The sequence below is a fragment of the Canis aureus genome, chromosome 19 (genome assembly GCF_053574225.1).
Source record: "Canis aureus isolate CA01 chromosome 19, VMU_Caureus_v.1.0, whole genome shotgun sequence".
Taxonomy (NCBI): Eukaryota; Metazoa; Chordata; class Mammalia; order Carnivora; family Canidae; genus Canis; species Canis aureus.
The window spans coordinates 37,289,154-37,308,965 of record NC_135629.1 but is presented as its reverse complement, the minus strand read 5'-3'; the positions used below and the strand labels follow the sequence as shown (position 1 = coordinate 37,308,965).

General features: G+C 49.6%; 1 protein-coding gene across 21 annotated transcripts in view; it reads left to right on the top strand.

Annotated features, from left to right (window-relative positions):
• CACNA1D (calcium voltage-gated channel subunit alpha1 D) overlaps positions 1-19,812 on the top strand; it is a 306,232-nt gene that overhangs the window by 270,112 nt on the left and 16,308 nt on the right. For all 21 annotated transcript variants that reach the window (XM_077858513.1, XM_077858509.1, XM_077858512.1 and 18 more), the window contains 3 exons: positions 880-982; positions 2,352-2,453; positions 7,422-7,552. In XM_077858513.1, coding sequence (XP_077714639.1) covers positions 880-982; positions 2,352-2,453; positions 7,422-7,552 — 336 coding nt within the window. The remainder of the gene's footprint in view (positions 1-879; positions 983-2,351; positions 2,454-7,421; positions 7,553-19,812) is intronic.

The following is a 19,812-nucleotide window of genomic DNA, read 5'->3' as shown; positions in this document are numbered from 1 at the left end:
CTTGCCAGGAAAAGCAAATGGACACGCAGGCTATCTTGGCTGCCTGTCTGGAGACAGGCGTGATTGGTAATAGGACTAGAAACATAGGTGGGATGAGTCATGCGAACACAAGATTCCAGTCCCTTAATAGGGAAGAGAAAAGGTGTTTTAAAAAATCTCTTAGGACACCTTGCCAGCCCAAAATAAGACATATATGGAACCATTGACCATTACAAGTACCACTTACTTAGCTCTGAGCACGTGCCAGGCATCCCCTGAAAGAGTCCATGATCTCCCTTAATCCCAGCTAGGTGTGCCATCTGCATTTGCAAGGGAGGTGTCACTCCCTCAAGCCCCCTCCTAGCCCCCCATGCTGCTGTTCGAGGGACCAGAAGAGAGAAGTGGGAAGTGGGGGGTCCTGCTCTGAAATACCAGACCCACCACGTGGGCTTGTGGGAAACAGTACACTATGGTCCCGCCAGTGTCCCTAAGGGACACTCCCTGTGTTGGGAATAGTGAGGATCTAGGCCCTGTGCCTGCCTTGTCATACTTGGTTTATTGTCTCATCCTCATGATGGCTTTAAGGATATGCCCTGAATGGAGGCCTGACCCCAGAAGAGGAGGGAGAGAAGAGTGCTTGAATAGTCAAGTCTTAAATAGTCGGAGTTAAAAACAAGCAAAGCACACCATCCGCGTGCCAGCATGTGTGTTTCACGACTAAAGCTTTGATCTGTGTCAGCTCCAAGTCCCTCCAGATGCTAGGTGCTCCCCAAGGAGTGGTTGAATTGAACTAAGTGTTGACTAGTAGGAGGTGAGGAATAAACAGAGAATAAACACCTAAAAGGGGCATGGCCATTATCCATCATTTGCCTTCCGTTGAGAAACTTCTTTCTGTTACAGAGACTAGTTGCCATGAACATGCCTCTCAACAGTGATGGGACAGTCATGTTTAATGCAACCCTGTTTGCTTTGGTTCGAACGGCTCTTAAAATCAAGACAGAAGGTGAGCATCCCCAAGACAGGACAGGTGGTACAAGACGGGAGGGATGCCATTATCCCACCTTGTGTTCTCCCTTCTGGGCCCTTTCTTGTTGAAGGGGAAGTCCTGGGGAAGAGAGGGTGGCGGTGAGTGCTGGGCCAGCTGGCTGTTCCTGCCTTCCTCATCCCTTCTTGCCTGCCCTTATGCTTCACTTTGTCCCAGAAAGTCTTGCAGTGACTCCTGCTATGGCTCACTACATAGCAGGAGAAATAGGAGAGGGATTAGGGCAGAGATGGGACCACCACAAACACATTCACTCCAGCTGTCCCTTTCTACTGTGCGAGCTTTAGAGAGGGATTTCTTGGTGCTGAGCCGTAGCTTCTCTCTCTATTGAGAAGGAACAGGTATGCCTCCATCAGGAGAAGTCCTGAGGACGAGATGAAAGGATGTCTGCAGGAGCCTCTGTGCCATGTGAGCACATAGCTGGCGCTTGAGGACTGTTAGCAGCAGTGTCTCCCCAGCTGAGGTCAAGCCAGAGTGGTCTTCACGGCCATACTCAGCTCTGGTCCATAGAGTCCCGGCACCTGGCCACTGGGGTCGGCTCAGTGATGACTTGAGAGGTGGAACAGGATGCACGTTGCAGCAAGCTGAGGAGTGACAGGAGGTGGGAAAGTAAATACTGTGAAGGAGCCAACTCTTGCCACACTTCATGGATGAGAGGGAAGGGGAGGCCAGCAGGGCACCACTGCCATCTGCAGACAGCTGTCTACTAGCAGCCCCACAGTGCTAGGTGAGGTGCTAGGTGTACCTTTCCACAAAGCCAGTCTCTCCAGGCTCCCAGGGTCCCCTGGCAGGTTGCCCCTCACCGCAACACAAACCTGGCCCCGGCCAGCATCCCCAGGAGATGCAGAAGGCAGGATGGTCTTAGGTACTGACAGGTTAGCTGAGGAGACAGGCATCAGCCGATGTAATAAAAGACCAGGATTTTGTGGTGCTGATGAAGACATGCAGTAGGAATTGAGAGTCTCATTTGGGAGAAATTTAATCTGATCTTCATAGGTGGAGGCAGGGTTTAGAACAGGCAGCAAATAGAAGACATTCTGATTGGGGGCAGTGGGTGGGAGTGGGTCTTGGCTGTGGCCAGCCTGCATAGGCCTGAATTCCAGAATAAAACATGGCTGTTCCCACCATGGAGTGACTGCCTGGTGGAAGGCTTACCCACTATTTACCTATGACCCCCACTGGAGAGTTAGGTGGGAAAGGGGGGAGCCCCATCCTGTCTGAGGGCTCTGCTCCAGGCCATGCTGGGAGGGAAGTGGCCCTTGTGGGAACAGATAGGAGGGCTGGGTAGTAGAAGCAAGTCTTGTTTTCTCTTCCTGCTTTTTGAATTCAGGGAACCTGGAACAAGCTAATGAGGAACTCCGAGCTGTGATAAAGAAAATCTGGAAGAAAACCAGCATGAAACTGCTTGACCAAGTTGTCCCTCCAGCTGGTGGTCAGTGCAATCTATTTCCTAAATGGTTCTTTGCCAGCGCATTGGTTTTAATGCAAGGATCTCCAGCAAGCCAAGAGGGGGTTTGCGGAATGCTTTACGTATCCGCTAGAGCATTTGAGCCCATAGCTAGAGAAGGCTCCTCAGCCTTTTGGTGTAATTATTTGGGGTAACAGGAGGACCATTCCAGACAGGCCTCAGGGGGAAGGAGACCTGAGACCCACATGGCTGGGACAGGGGTTTTCTTGTCAGTAGAAGAATTACTGTTGGAGAAAAAGCTTACTGTCTCAAAACAAAGAGCTTGTATTTCTTCAACCAAAATGGAATATTTAAAATTAGTTTCCATTTATCCTTCAGCATATTGTTGAAAAGGTCTCAGAAAAAAATGGATAGCTTTCAGAAGATGGTATTTTTGAAATGTTCATCTCAAGACTTGAGTTTACCATTGTAATTACTGAAAGTGTCCCTTTAACTGGAGTTTAGAGTCAGAACTAACAGGCATGCTTATTCCTTTTGTTATTTGTCATAAAATAACAGACTAAACTTTTTCAGATGTATATATATATATGATGCACATATATATAATATATATGCCGTTTTTTTCCATTTTTGTTTAAGTGCACCGGACTTAGACGTTGAGGTGGTGGTTTTGTGACTATTTTATTTTCACGTTTTAAAGGTGCAGGATCCGTTCACTCAGTGCCCCCACCCCAGTATTTTAGCCGCCCCTAGCCCTGGGCACATTGTGAGCATTCGGTGTGTTTTGTAACCAACCAAACTTTTCTAGCGTCCCCGCTCCTGCAACTTTCGAGATTGGTCGGGCTCAGGGCTGGAAGCCGACTCCAGGACCCTGGGCCGGGACGGTGGCCAAGGCCTTTCCCTCTGAGAAGGTGATAGTCTCTGGCTCTTGGGAGACAGAGAGCGCGAGAGCAGCATGGCAGCCAGCTCTGCTCCTCAGCATGAAGCCAGAGCAGTGTGAGCTTTTGTCGCTGGAGGGGGCCACCCCTAGCTGGCACAGGCCACCTGTTCAAAGCAAGGGGAGACGGCCCCAAAGAAATGATTAAGGGAAAGCACACAAGCACGCACACACATAGGCACAAAACCCCGAAAAGCGAAGAACGGGAAGCCCCGAGCTCCCACCTGGAGCACCCTGGCCCTCCACGGGAGAACTGATACTGCACATTTAAAACGACTCTTTGGTTTCATTCTTTTCCTTGCAGCTGCGCACCCAGTGCTCGCATGGCTTAGAGAAATTGCTTTTTAAAATTGTTGTAACAATGTGCTTGAGCTTTTTCTGCAGCCTCCATTCCTTTCAAGTCTCAGTCTTTCAGAATATTCTGAAGCAATTCTGTTTTAGGGTGGTGGCATGGAATCAGGGTTATCTCTCGGCAGCCGTATTCCCCTACACTGTTTCTCAAATCTAGATGCATGCTTCAGAATAGCGGCTGCACGCGTCCCGGTAAACCGTACCCCCCTCCCTCTCCCCACCAGGCCCTGCACCAGCACCCCTCTACTGACTGGCTGCCTTCTTCATAAAGCAGTCTCACCCCCAACATCTTGGGAAGCATAGTCACATTACTCTGAAACTTGCTTTCTTTTAATTAGACCAGGAAAAAAAGGTCCAGTTTGGCTCACCATGTAAGCACCTTCACTTGGAAAAACAGATCAACTTTTAGCTCTGCTAGCCTTCTAATAAAGGCCAAATATTCTTCTGCTTTCTTGGCCCGATAGCTGGGCCTGGTCTTTTCTCTGTATTTCTTAGAAAAGATTAGGGTTTAGGATGACAGGTGTTCATCTATTCCAAAATGGCAGCAGGAAGCACAGTGAAACCCAAGGAGAAGGCGGCAGGCCTTAGTAGGTGGCATGCTGCAGAAGCTCTGTGTCACCGAGTATGTCCCCCGGATCAGGCTCCTCCAGGCTGAACCCCAAGTGCTACTGTGCTGGAGAGGTTCACAGCAAGGCAGGGACTCTCAGGCATCTGCAAACACACTCTGAATGAGGTGCATTCAGGGCAGGGTTTTACTGCCTGCATTTGCCAGTTCTCTGTTTCTTCTTTTCCCTTCCAGTAGACCAGTGGTTCCCAGCTTTGCCCACATCATGGCACACTTGGAAAGTGGGGATATTTGGTCAGCCTTCTGGGCTAGCAGATGGATAGCTCCCTGGGCCAAGGGGCTCAGTATCCCGAAGGCCATACCCTGGCCAGAGAAGCAGACCCAGCCAGGCCAGCTGCTCCTAGTGCCTAGGACCAGGCTCAAGCAGCCCCTCACAGGCCAGATGACAGCAGAGCAGAGGCCTCACGAGGCCTGATAGCTCAGGATGGTGTGAGGTCACCATCCACCGGGTCATCACAAGCAGAGGCCTATGGTCTTGGGCACAGCCTGCCTGTCCTCTCCATCACCTGTGCTCAGTGGTCCCCTTGCCCATCTTCAAATCTTGCTCATGTTCTCTGCTCCACTCTTCAGTCTCTGCCATGTCGTGGCTCTTCCCTCTTTTTGTAGGAATCCCCTATCCTTCCAGAGGCTGTTCTTTCTTTGGGCCTCCACTCCTTGACCTAGATCTTTGGCTCTTTTGCCCTGAAGAGTGCAAAAAGCTGACCCCATCTCTTTCTCTCCGAGCCTGAGCCAAAACAGCCTCACTGCATCCATTCCTACTGTCCCTTCCTTTTTTAGCCTTCTCTAGCTTTGCTTTTTCCTGCTCTTGAGAGCTTGTTCTCAGCCCAGCCTCAATTAGCTTAGCATGTCAGTGGAGAAGACCAAGTGGTGGCCTGCCTCTGCTCTGAGTGGCCACTCAGGCAGAACTACAGTCAGCCCTCTGCACTGAGCACCTGGCTGCCCCCAGTTCTGGGCCAGGGAGAGCCAAGACCCTCCTGCAGGAGCCCCCTGGGCTGCCCCCGGCCAGCACCACCTGAGCTGAAGGGAGAAAAGCATTAGGCCTCCATTTACAGGAAGCATCCCAGTGTGGAGTGAGTTGGGCCTTCTCTAGACCCAGTGGATTTTTTTCTGGGAGCCCACAGAGAAGATTTGATATCCTGGACTGCAGGAGCAGCTATGGCACTAGAGTCCCCCTTGGGTCCCCAGGGTTGTCAGCTATGAGCCCACCTCCTACATGCAGTCCAGTAGAGAGACTTACGCTCTGGGGAAGGCAGCTCTAAAGAAGTAGGTGGTCTGTGCAACCAGAGCTGGGCGGCCCTAGTGGGCCATGTGGAGAAGGAGGAGAGCCCACACTCAAGAAGCCTGTTGCCCTGGCCTCACATCCCAGCTCGACTTGCCAGGGCAGGTCATTCAGCCCCATGCCACCTGCCGAGGGGAACAAGCAGCTCCACTATCTCAGAGCTGTGGTGAAGAGGCCATGACACCCACGTGGAGTTCCTCTGGGAACATGGATGCCCAAGAATAGAGGTAGCTAGAACAGGTATTCTAGATGCACCATGGGCACAATCAGGGGCAGTTTGAGAGCAAAGTAGGGGTAAAGTGTCAAGACCTAAATGGTCTGTCTACCTCTCACCTCCTTGCTCATAGACAGTACATCATTAGGCCATTTGGACCAGCCTGAGACAGATGCAGGATGTGGTTTCACATGCTACCCAGAGCCTTTGTCACTTTGGTGGCCCCTACACCACTCCAGGACTTCTTGACTGGGGTTTGGGAGGAATGCAGCTGCCCCAAGGCATCTTCTTACTCAGTAACACTGAGTGGCTCCTGACAGGGAAGGTTGGAGAGGTGTGTACAGCAGCCCAGCAGTCTCCATACAGGGACACTAAATGAACCCCATCCAGGATGCACTAGTGAAAACAGAGGGTCCTGGTGGCCCCCAACCCATCATGTTCCACCATCCATTTCAGTGGATGCCACTGTCGGCAGGCTGCTAGCTCCCTGTCTTCCAGCCCAGGCACTTAGGACCACCCTAGCATGGAGCCGAGTGCTTTCCAGGCCTCATCTCAGGTTGCGTCCATAGCTCCTCTAAGAGGGGTAGCCCCATTTACAGATGAGAACACGAGCCCCTTGCCCCAGATCAGCCTGTAACTCTTGAAGGGTGGCCTGGGTACAAGCTCATCTGTCCTAAAGCCTGAGGGCCAGCAGCCCTTCCTCCCTTCAGTCTCTACAAGTCCTGGGGCCCTAAGCTGCTTGCCCAGGGGCCGCTGCAGATCTGGGGGCGAGCACCCCAGGGAGAGCAGGGCTGGTGGAGACCCCCGGGCACATCTGCGCCGCCGTCGTGGTTTACCATGAGACAGCCAGAGCCTCTATTCTGCCTCATGCATCACCTGTAAAATGCTCAGCGGAGTTCCAGTTCCCCAGCGGTGCATGCTGGAGTTGTTCCGAACAAAGCAGAAATAAGCTCAACCGTGAGGTTAGTTGATGCTGTGGCTGGCAGTGCCGGAAATAAGCCGTTCTGGATTACAGGTAGAGAAACGGCACATGGAGGCCAGTGGAACAGAATCTCAGGGGCACATGAAAATCTGGGTTTGCAGCCACTTTCCTGAACCTTCCTCCTCTTCCGAGCTTGTCTGTCACTTTCCGAGGTCTCTGTTTTTACCTCAAAGCATCGGGATTTGGATGGTTAATTGCCCTTGGTGTTCGTGGTAATTATACATGCAAATCCCCATGCGCAGGGGTGAAAATAGGACCCAGGAAGTCTTTTTTTTGTTTTGTTTTGTAATTTTTATTTTAAGTAAATAACCAAGACAGCACTCCATAGTGTTACTAATACGCTGCTCTAATAAACTCATGACCAACATACTGTTTTCCGCAATTTTGAGTATCAGTTCATGTGACTGACTCTTAATTTTGAGCCTTAATTGCTTTGCAAAACCTCGCTTTTTGCTAGATTTAGTCTCCTGTGTCCTAAACCCAGAGCTCAGCGCCCTGGGCACTGCCCCCCCATCCCACCCCCAGCCCCGGCCCCCAGTGAGAGTTTAGGCTCCTGGTGCAAATGTGCTGATTCGGGAGAGCTGTGTCTGGTCTCTCCGTTTAGATGATGAGGTAACCGTGGGGAAGTTCTATGCCACTTTCCTGATACAGGACTACTTTAGGAAATTCAAGAAACGGAAAGAACAAGGACTGGTGGGAAAATACCCTGCGAAGAACACCACCATTGCCCTACAGGTGAATTGTCCTTTTGTTTTCTTCTTCTTCTTCTTTTTTTTTTTTTTTTCCACTAACCATTTTACAAGCTTATTTGAAATACCAGAGAGCTGGCTATTCATGGTTGAGCAGTGCTACAAGGATTTTGTTTAAACTGAGATACCGCACATACCCCCAAAATGCGGACTAGCCATTTCTGGGCTACGAGGTAAGTGCCTCCCTCCTCTTGCTTTGTCTGTTGTGCCCACACCTGCTGTGGCCTGTGCGGCAGGGCCCCTGGCACGGCGGCGGAGGCACAGCCCCAGCGGGCCCGGGAGGCCAGTGCTGGCCTTGTGCCCGGTCTCCTCCTGGCTTCTCCAAAGGCAGCGTCCTTAGGCAGACACCCACCTCCCTGGGCTTGGGCCCCGGCCTCCCAGGAAACCGCTTTCCATCCGAACGCAAGTGCTTTGTTTTGTTTCTGTTTGTTTCTTACCCCACTGCTTGTTGGTTTTCGGTCCATTTCAGTAACATCCATCACCTCCTGGTGTGTGTGTGCGTGTGCACGTGTGTCACAGTATGTCTGTCTCTGTGTGTGTTTCCTGACGACCGTGAGGCTTGCTGTGCAAACGCGGCTCTGTGCCCGGGGCCAGCCTCTGGTCCCTCCCCCTGTGCCAGCCCTGGGTGGCTCACCTGCCCCAGGCTTCTGGAGCGTGGATGTGGCTTGCAGGAACCTCTGGTTCCAGCCAGAGTCCACGCGTTCAAGGATGTAGAATCCTAGGTAAGGCCAGAGCTCTGGCGTGGAAGCAGATGTGTGGAGGAAGGGGGTCACGGGGAAGCCTGCAGGACGAGGGACCAGGAAGGCAAGTTTGTGAGCCAGCACTGGCGACAGAGAAAGAGGGAATGAGATGTTAAGAACTGGTAAAAGGGAAGCATAGGGGTGGGAGAGCTGTCAGAAACACCTGTCTGAACCAATCAGAGCCCCATCATCTCTGCTACCCAAGTGCCTGAAGTCCATCATGAATAAGATTTTTTTTCCCTGTTAATTTGTTTATTCTAAAATGACTTTTATGTCCCTGTTACCATCACATGTCTTCCATTGGGCCGTGTAGGTATTAGAGGGTTCAGTGTGGAATAGTCCTTCACTTTTTTCTAGGGAGAAATGCCCAGCATTGTTTTGTGTTCCAATAAATGGTGCAGCGAAGGGAAGGCTTGTCTGTGACCTTGTTGTGAGAGAGGATATGACTGCGAATGGCCATGAGTGAGGGTGTGTGGGTGCATAAGCAGATGGTGGGTTAGTCGATGCCTGGTGTGACAGTGACCCGAGGATTCATGAGGACACCGTTGCTCTGCACAGACAGCTGCAGAGCCAGGGGGAGCATGGATACTCAGTCCAGCTGAAGACAATTTCTTATCTTTGTTCCTCTGATCACCTGTCCTAAAGGTGGTTCAGTGAACCACAGGCTCAATCCAATAGCCCATTGCTGTCTCAGGTTGTAGAGTTTGTGAGTAAATCCCCCCTTGCCCCAAGCCCCCCCAGTCTGCAAAAGTGACAGTTCTCCTCATGATCACAGTTCACAAGTAGCCTTAGAAAGACAAAGCAAACCAAAAAGACATGTTTACAAATCCGAGCAGGTCTATGGTCTATAGGCCCTTGAGGGCAGTGTGGCCAAGGTGGGTGCAAGGAGGAGGTGTGATGAACACGCTTCCGAGGCACTTCCTTGAAGTGGCCATGGGACGGGAGGGCTAGACTGGCTGGATTTCAGAGTGTCATGGTCCTCTCCCCCAGTAGGGAACTGCCTGCTGTTCTCGAATTCTAGGTGGTGGCGTCAGTAGAACTTGATGACTTTTCTCAAGGGGGAAACATACTCTTTCATGGATGGTGATGTCATAATTTCCAGTAACCAAGTTAGCCCTGTGTTATGAGACCCTTCTGTTTTCTGGGGAAGGCATGCATGATGACCACATGGGTAGAGTTATCCCTTCCCTGAATCTCCAAGACTTCCCAATCAGATGGCTTCAGTTCCTGCTCTAGTGGCTGGATATAGTGTTTTCATGTTTCAAAACCTGAAAAACAACACATGGCTAAGTAATTAATTATCACATTTCATAGATGGGCTTCCCTGAGTCTTTTAAGTTGCAGGTTCAAATGGTGCTAAAGCTACATTTATAAGTCATGGAGTAAAAGACTATTACGTTGCATTACAATAATGTTTTTCTTCTAAACATTTTTTCATTTTGTTGTTTGTAGAAAGAGTTTCATTTCTTTGGTGAAATTCGAACATTTCCTGTTAGATAATGATACTAGCACATCTTCACCTGGGTTCTGTTGGGACTTGAGGCTATGACTATAGTTTATATTGAGTACACAGCCTAGAAGATGAAGTTGTGTCATAATCTTGACAGATAAATTCTGAAAGTGCAGTGGATCCCGAAGGAAACATTAAAAATAGAAAATTTTGGTCTCCTTGAAGGATAATTCTAATTACACTTTTGGCTACCTCTGTTCTAGAAGTGGCTTTGCATGTGATTTGTCACTGTACATTTAATAAGCATGAGGAAGCTCTTCCTTTCTGTGTGATGAAATATTACGTGACATAGCGAGGGACATAGGGTCAAATGTCAGTGGCACACACGGTGTCACCAGGAACAAGTACACAAACCCTCAAGGAAGCCCCCAGATGTGGGTATGGCCTGCTGAAAAGTGGAATGAGTTGCTTCTCCCTACGCCAGGGGTGCCACATGGCTGATGGACGGATTGCCCATGGGAGGTGGAGTGTGAGCGCAGAAGTAAGTTGTAGGCATGTGCGTGCTTGTGCTACATAGAGTGCAGTCTGTCTGAGCAGGATCAGAACTGGTCCACGTTCTCTGCTCCCCATGGAATGGTTCTCAAGGGCACACAGATGCGCTGTGGTTTCTGGCCCTGGGGGCTTCATCTGGTCTCCTTCTGTTCAGACCCACTGTGGTGTTCCCTTCTATATGAAGGGGAAGGGCTTGAGCTCCTGGATCCGTGTGTCGGGAGGAGCTCGGCACCCGGTGTCCTCTGGCCTCTGTGGTCTGAATGAGTGTGCAGTTTTCACCTGTCCATCCATCTTCATTAAAGCCAGCCTTCTCTCCGACCCTCTGTAGAGGGTCGGAGAGAAGCTGGCCATCAGGCTACCTTTTTGTTTTTCTCACCACCCACCCCCTCATGTGCCATAATCCACTTCAGTTTGACTCCACATTTGCTCTCCCTCCATTATTGCTGCATCGAGTGACCTGCAAGTTTCTGCCAAGAGCAAGTAAATAAAGGAACACAGCTCTACAGCCTTGAAAACGCTCAGTCCCCTTCCCATCAAATAGCAATGCCCCATCAGACTTTCCAGATGAGGACTTCTATGCAAGATGGAGACATGAATTAGTCCAGTGTCTCATGGATAAAGAAAAAAAAAGATCCCAAAGTGGGAAAAGTTTTGTTCATTTCTTTTTCTTTCAACATTCAAGGATTTCCTTTATGCAAAAGACACCTCTGGTGAAATCCAAGGAGACTCTATCCCCCACTCATCCCAGATGGGAGCCCACCTGTCTTTAATGACAGGAAGCCTTTAGAGGGATAGTCTTTTTCTCACCTGTATAGAGGTTGGGTTTAAGGAGGTCGCCATTATTTCTAGCTTGTAGAGCTAGGTGGTTAGGTTTTATGTTAAAGCCTGCACCCCAGCCGACCGATGGTGATGCAGGTGGTCGAGTGGAAGGGTGGGTGGTGTACAGGAATCCAGTGACTCTTCGTCCCTGGTGTGCCCTGATGCAGCCACCCTGGGGAGGCTCCGTATAGAAGCAGAAGAAAACACCCCACAGACGTTTACTCTCTGGAGCATCAGACACTTGTTACTTAGTTACCTTAAAAAGTGGCAAGGTGTTTTTCATTTTTAAAAGCATGAGTCCATTTAAAGCCATAAAAAGAGGCTGCTTTTTTTCTTTTTTAATCTAAGAAGAGAACAGATGCTAACAGATGAGATTTCACTGGCTGATTCATTTGTTTCAGATGCTTGAACGGATGCTTTAGAATTTTCCACCTGAGCTACAGCACCAAGCTCGTTAGTCGGAAGGCGTTTGTGGCTAAGGCCTTGAAAGGGAAAAGTCTCAAGTGGGCTTATTTCTACTGAACCAGCATTTCGGGAGAAATGCAGGAAAGAGCAAACCCAAGGCCCCAGGGAGACCCCTTCCAAGCAAAGCACTCCTCCAGAAGGCGGAAGCGGGGCCGTGGCTCATCTGCAGAGCCATGGCCTCCTGGCGCGGACGCTGCTCACGGTGGCTCTTTTTCATGGAAGGGACCGTGCAAAAGGCTTAACAGTTTTCCCTTCCAAGCAGAGACTCAGAGAAAGGGAGAGAGAGAGAGAGAGAGCGAGAGAGAGAGAGAGCGAGAGAGAGCAAAGGTGGGGGGCAGCCGCCCCACAGAGAATGAAATGAACACAACTTCCTGATGCTGGCCAGTAGAAAATAACATAATAAAAAGATGAAGCAGACCTGCCTAAGGTGGGCAGCTGACTTCGTTCCAAAGTCCTGCATCCCTAGTTTGCCCGAACTCCCAAAGACTGGCAGGCCCCTTGGCTCTGAGCTGAGAGTTCCTTTTATATGCCAGTCCGCCACGAATACTGACCCTCCGGCCCCCACTCTCTGCAGCGACCCAGTTGAGAATGCAGCGGGAAGTGGGCAGGCCAGGAAGCTCAGACACGCCATTTAAACTAACACATACGCCCGCATGCCAAAACCAGTCCAGGTAACACCTCAGGTTCCATCTAACGTGTCCACGGGAGATCCCACCACACCCAAACCTCATCCAACATTGTCCGTCTTTAATTCGTGCTCAAGCCAGTCTGGGGATGCCTCTTTGGAAGCAGTGTGGTCTAGTTTCAAGGACACTGGGAGTCAGGGAACCTGGGTTCTAGTCCCAGCTCCAGCGTTCACTTGCTGCGTGACCTTGGGCAAGACACTTAACCTCTCTGTGCCTCAGTTTCCCCCATCTGTAAAATGGGGGTAATAATGTCGACCTACCTCACAGGGCTGTTGTGAGGAATAGCTAAGTGATTGTAAAGCACTTTGAACGTATAATTGCTTATTATTAAGACTACAACAATAATAATATCATATGCCTGTTTACTACCAGAACTTTAAGAAATTCTTGTTTTTTCTTTGATCTCTGTTCTGTTCTGTACTGTAGTTACCCACCGAGAAAGAGAATTCTACCCTTTTGAAAGATACCTGGGAAATGTGTAAAGATGTATACAGAGGTACCTCTACAGGTTGTGTTTTCACATCTTACAAATGGTAGACTTTTACCGGAGAAGTTGCTTCATGAGGGAGTCTGAAATTCTCAGCCGATTCCAAGCAGTGGTTGAGGAGCCTGCACATCCGGTGCTGAGCCCAAGATACCCAGAGGAGCCAACCAGAGTTTTAGGACCAATATTCAAAAGTAACCGGAGTGTGAAAACTTGAAGTTTCTTAAGTGTTGCCAGAAAAGAAGGCTTTTAAGCCCCTTTTGCCTGCCTTCGTCAGTGCAGCCTGGAGGCTTTGTGCGTGTGTGCGCAAATGTGCGCACGTGCACGAGGGTGTGTGTGGAAAGCACTGGAGACAGCCAGGAGCATGTGGGGAAGCCCTGGCCCTGGCTGTACTCATTCAAGAGCAGACCTAAGTAGGAAAGTGGTATCAGCCGTTGGGAAGAGCAGTGTTCGTGGAAGTCCTACAGGCCCATCCTGGGCACAGCTGGCAGGGTCCCTCCCAGCCCTGAGGTCTCTTCCAGCGATGTCTTTTGTACTGTACTTTGCCCTTTGTCCTCAGTGGCTTGTGTTACCAGGGGTCTGGCTGGCCTGCACTTCAGTAGATTCCCTGACTTCACTTAACGGAAACAGGCCTGGCCCCTGGTTCTGTTCCCAGTGTGTAAGCTGCTGTAAGTCTAGGAGCCCGTGGTGGGTTTTCTGGATTCTCACAGAGTCCATGGGGCTCAGAGCAGGTCTGACATCATGCAGCACCAAGGGCAGTGATACGGGATGGGTTTGAAAGCTGGCCAATACACTCTAGTGTGGCTGCACCACTTGTGAAGATGTTGAAGCCTGCCTGTACATGCTGCTTAACAGCTGTGGCCCCCTTGCCAACATCCAGCCCCTCTCCAGATCCCTCTGTGATCCAGCAACTAAAAGGCTAAATGCCTGGGATAGCAGGTGCCTCTGGGATCTTGCTCTGGTTGGAAGGCCTACTCTGTCCTGATCGAGTAGTGCCTGGAACATACCAGTTATTAAGAATTGGGTATATCATTCCTGGAAAGGACGCTGGTCAGCCCTGTGGGTACAGGTGCAGAGCTAATTCACGATCAGGTTTCCAACCCACCCCAATGTTGAGTTTATTAAACAATGAAGGGCAGCGTGTGCTTGCCCCAGTCTCAGAGGGCCAGGGTGACCAGCTGACTTCTAGATGGAGTCTCCACAGGGTAAAGTCTTGGCAGAACAGCCCCAAGCAATGGGCATGGCAGGTGTTTCCATATGCCTTTCTGCAGTTCTTCCAAATAAGGAAAAACTGGAAACCGGTGAACTTTCTAGGTGGGTGTAGGGAATGGTTTCAATGAAATGAGAGACTCTGGCCCCACAGCGGCCTGCCTGTGTTTCTGAGTGACGGTGCTGGCCATGGCTGCTAGCCAAGGGCAGTTCATGGAAACAGCCAGAAGTCATGAGATCTGCCTCTGACTTCCAACTCAAAAGGGAAACAGGGCTTCCCTGAAACTTGGCGTACAGTCAGACAGCAGACACGTCTGTCCTTTCTCCTAAAGCCTTGCCAAGAGAGTATAGCTTAGAGCCTAGAAAAGTTATGAGAGACAACTCAAGTTTATTACCTGAGAATCTCCACAGACTCAGCAATCTTGGTACCCAACACCAGAATCCATGGTGCTAGACTCTTACGCTCCTGGATGGAAGACACAATGCAGGCCAGTATCCATCATAGGGAAACAGATGTAAGACTGGATACCAGGCTCTTCATAATTACACTGTAGTGTGACCTGACCATAAATGTGTAGGATTATTGGGTACTGGATTCTCAACTTTTTCTGAAAGGCAGGAGATCTTTTTCCTCTGACAGTAATAATTATTATTTTCAAAAGTCTCTGAGAAGATAGAATTACTGAAAAGTTAAGGCGGGTTATATTATGTAGTAGCAGAAGGTCTTAATTATTGTGGTGTGTTATTGAATGATGCCAACCCGATGCCCTGCATTAGCCCTAATGTGCCAGTTTTCCATGGGAAGGAGCTTGCTAACACCTGCTAACGGTTCCAGGGCTGGGTAGGTACCTGCATAGATTCATTCTCTGTGGCATGCCTCAGACCTGGGAGGTGGCTATTTGGACTAATGGGAGGGTGTGTCATTCTAAGCCACTGAAGGCAACTCACTGACAAGTGCCAGAGGCCAGCTCACAGAAGCCAGGGGAAGGAAATTTCTTCCAAAAGTGGAGAAAGTCACCAGGATCCGAGGAATCATAGACGAAGTGAAGGGGCCAGTGCCTGAGGAAAGGTTGGCACTGCCTGTCTGGGGCTGAGTTATCAGCTGTTCTCAAACTTCTGTGTCTCTTTTATGTTCTTAAAAATTATTGAGGACCCTCGTATATCAGTATTTACATTAGAAATTAAAAGTGAGAAACTTTTAAAATATAGAATCTACATGTACAAAAATAGAAAATGACATCATCATAGGTCATGTAGCCTTTGAACAACCCCACTGTGCCCTGAGAGAATGTGTGTATGAGGCAAAGAAGATACTAGTATTGTGCAGATACTGAAGGTGTCCCCAGGCCATGCTTTGAGAACTGCTACTCCAGGGAAATGGATCCCATGTCCCTCCTAAAGAAAAAAGGTGCTGGAGCCTTTTTATGTTCTCCCTGGTGAGGGAGCCTCCTGCGAAGAGCACTGCCCCTACCTGAACTTCTCTGTCCCTCCTGGGTGCCACCCCAGAGTCCCAGCTCACTCCCCTCGACACAGAGCTGCCTGTGCATCTTCCTGTGTCCAGCTAGGTTCAGACTGCGAGTTGAACCCCACATCTCACTGCCGGTGCTGACCTAGAGGAAAGATGGTCTGAATTAGTGTGTGATAGACAGGGTTTTTAAAGATCACCACTCCTCAGAGTGGCACAGCTGGGATGAGGATGTGTGCCAAGTATAGGGTCAGCTTTCATGACACCTTGTGGTCACTTATCATTTCCATGTTGACTTAGGGATACAAGAGCTCTTAGTTGGAAGGAGGTTAACCTTGAGGTCACATGTGGGGTCACAGTCATAAGTGAGCACACGATTCAGGCTTGATCCCAGCCCTCTTTCCCGTAGACTCAACGACGTCTTGGCGGTGGTCAGGGTGAGGCCAGCAGGGCTTCGTGGGAACCAGAGACCTGGGGACCTGAGTGCTAGCTGAGCCTTCACTCTGTAGGGCAGACCACTCAACCAAATGGGGGATAATCCTGGCCTCTCAGGATGTAGTGGGATGAAGGATGTGAGATCATTAGGACAGGCACAAAGTTGCTAACAGAACAGAGGTCATGATTTAAGGCATCTACTGAGCTTAAATTTAAATAGTACTCTGTTAATCGGGAAACTAGCAGGAATTTCTGATTCTGGTGTTAAACTTCAACCAAGAATCAAGGTTGCTCAGATAGCTCTGCGAGATCATGTGTAGGGAAATGTCATAGATTCCTTTAGATAATAAAAAAGTCCTTAACCTTTCAAAGTGGTGGTCACAAACTCGATGCGTACTGCCGAGCGCAACCGCAGGAGGAGCTTTACGCAGTGACCTCACGGCTAGCTTTTCAGCGTGGGTCAGAATCACTGTGGGTAGCCCATGGAGTGCGGTGCTCAGGACTCTAACCCCTTCAGGTATGACTCAAGAACTGCACATAACGCCCACAAAGGCCACACGGTCACATTTTTCCCTGGAGGAAAAGGAGAGCAAAAGAAGGGGTGTGCCCATGTGTGCATGTGGAGGCAGTGGGGGACAGCTGGCTTATTCTGTAAGGATTCAGCCTCCAGTTTGTTCTGATGGAACCAGTCGGAAACAGTGCCCTATGATCGGGGTGGGGGGTGGGGTGCTGAATCCTGGGGGAGGGCCGACCAGAACCTGCCCTTACGGAGGCGAGTGTGCAGGAGCCGCTGCTGGCCGAGCGAGGGCCCTGATGGGGAACAGGCTGTGCCAGACGGGGGCCCCTTGGCCGGAGGCTGGCAGCCTGGCGCTCGCATCCAAGGATGAATGGCCTGGCTGGGTCCGCCCGCAGACTCCCGTGTCTTCTCCCCACTGCTGCAGGGTAGGTTCAGGAGGGGTTCTGGTGCTGCGGACAGCTGGCCGCTCCCTGGGGTGTCCCCCAGCTAGCTTAGGAAGGCCACGGCGCAGCAGCTCTCGCACGCCCAGGTAGGACAGACTTACCCTGAGAGTGAGCAACAGGAAGGAACGTACATGAATGTTCAGAGTTGATGTTCAAATACCATATTTTTACGCTCTTGCTTCAGAGATACTTAGATTTTGTAGTTTGGGGTTTGTTTTGGGTTTTTTTTTGGTGACTTAATCATTCTATAGAGTAAATATAAAATTCCAATTAAATGGTGTCTAAAATTTAAAGCAGCAGTCTACAGGCAAAGCGCCAACATTTCTTTTTTTAACAGATATTTACGATGCCATCTAGCATTTGATTTTTATCAACCAGAAACTAAGCTTGATTCTGTTTAATATTTTATATGATTGGACGTCTTAAAAATGTTTCTATTTTATAGCAATTCTCTGTTTATTCAGAACCATACTTCTGTGATGTTAATGGAATGAATTTATACGGCTTTAATTGTGTTGGTTTAAGTGCTAATGACCACATTTCAAATTAAAGTAGTATTTTGCTGATAGAGGTAGACACAGATATGAAAAATGAAAGAATAGATCATTCTACTGATTGTAAAGTCTTTATTTCAAGGGAAAAAAAGTTTTTTTTGTTTTGTTTTGTTTTGTTTTTTTTAGGGCTGTGGGAAAAAAGTAATTTTTTTGAGAGTTTAAGATAGTTTTCTGGGATCAGAACTTGTGCCTATGGAAATTTTGGAGCAGCCTAAGCTACCTTTTTAGCTTGATATGTGTGCTAGAAAAATTTCATTATCATGTTTTGTGACATGTAATAAATTCAGGGTGCTGTGTTTAAGCTTCATTTCAGTTCCAGTTTGGGAACCGCTGTTTCCTTCATTCCCATAGCTGGCAGACACCCCACTCCTCGGCACCCCCCCCCAACCCTGTCCTTCCCCTGATGAGAGAGGTCAGTCCCTGACTCTTAGAAGATGTGTTTCTATCTGCGTGGAGCAAGCAAAACATAACCATGATTTCTAAACCTCTGCTTTCATGTCGAGGAAGAGTGATGCTTTCTATCCTCCTCCGATGTCTCTTTAATGAATATGTTGTCATTATTTGTCCTCGGAAGGGGCCTCTTGAGCCACCTCTCAGTTTTCTCCATGATTTCTGTTGCAAACAAATTCTCTGTCCTGTGTCTGTTCACCACACTCTCCTGATCTTGTGTACCATTGAAGACGTGCTGGAGACCGTTTTTGTTTTTATTATGCAATTCTGTTATATGTGTATTTCAGTGAAATGTCAACCCGCCAACAGAGGATGATGTTAAAAATTATCCAAATAAATAGTTTTCTATTTCTTTTAATCAGACCTAGTCCAAATTGTTGAATGACAGTGAATAGGATCATCTGCTGTGTTTCAAACTCAGGGGTATTCCAAGCCCGTGGTGCCTCGTGACATGGGTTCATATACATAATTTACCTGGGGTGTTGACTTAGTGCTTGTCGCCTGTGTTTACTTTGTGGACACGGCAGCAGGTGTCTCAAACCTGGTCTTTGATTTGGGAGCCTCAGATCTGTGGCCAGCCTTTCCTCCCGGTGATCCAGAACCAGACAATGAAACCCTGGTTTAGCTTATCTTCCCTTGACGACCGAGCTCTGGAAAACACTGTTGGACGCCGCTGGGCTTGACCGTCCTGCACACACCTGAAGCTCTGTGTGAAAGAGCCCTCCCCCACCTGACCTTAGCGCCACCTTCTCGATGTTTCCAAGAGGATGGCAAGTGGGTCCACGTCCAAGCAGATGATTCCCCTGGCTCAGGTGTGCCAGATTCGGGGATCCTGAGAGAGGGAAAGCAGGTGTATGTGCGCATCCGTGAGTGTGTATGCATGTGCGTGTGCAGCTTGTGCTGGGGTTAGAGGGACAGGAGAGTGAGAGGCAGCCTCACTGACCATACCATGGACTGTTCTGGACTTGGTCGCAGGACACATGTGTCTTTCCCTGACAAGACCACAGCTTTCCTAGCCAGGAACCTGAGAGCTCTGAATCCCAGTGGCTCTTTCACACCCACCATTTATGAAATGGAAAGCCCCCACCCCTGCCCCTCTAGTCAAAGAATGGATCAAACCAGACCTAGCCTGGTGTACCATTTTTAACAGCATTGTCTCCTATGGAGGAGGCTGTTTTCACAGGAGCCTCTTAGGAAGTTCCTGTAGGATTTTACACTCTAAATTACTTTCACTGCCACTAACAATGGCAGAAGACTGGTTCTGAGCATTCCCACACCAGCGGGACCAGCCCTGTGGGACCCAGCCAAACTGTGGCCACCATCCCCACCCCAACCCTCCCCACTCCCCACTGCTGGGGGTCCCCTGATGCCCCACCTGTAGGCCCAGTTGCCCCCCACAGTCTTCCGTGATACAGAGCATTAGCTGCAGGTGCAGCCCTGTACAGCCAGGGTTCAAGCACCCTCCATTGTGGCTGCTGAGTTGCAGAGGGAGTGCCAGCAAATGAGGGGGTCCTGCCCGGATATGGGACAGGTGGGCTTAGGTCTGGGGGCAAGGAGGAAACGCCACTTTGATATGTCAGTCCTTTTGTGGAAAAAGATAAAGTAGCTGTACTGTCCCTGTTATTAGTCTTTAGGTCAGCATTGGTATTTTTCTTCAAGTTGGTGCTCAAAGCATAATTTTCTCAGAGCCAGCAACTCCACCTCCCTCTGCGTGGTGTGTAAACATCTTTAAAGTTTCCCTAACAAAGTTGGGAATAACAGAAGGGCTTCTCCCAGGGCCTGTTCCAGTGGAACCCGGGACCCAGTGTAAGGAAAGCCAACTGTGAGGGCTCAGGCAAAGGAATGTCTGTGAGGGGTCACCTGGTGGGTCCCACACAGCCCCCAGGGGCTGATGAGCCCCTTTCAATGTGTTGTGGTCTTTAAGATGATCCAACTGTTGGCAAGTTCTTGGCCTGATACCAGGCTCCAGGCCAGGGC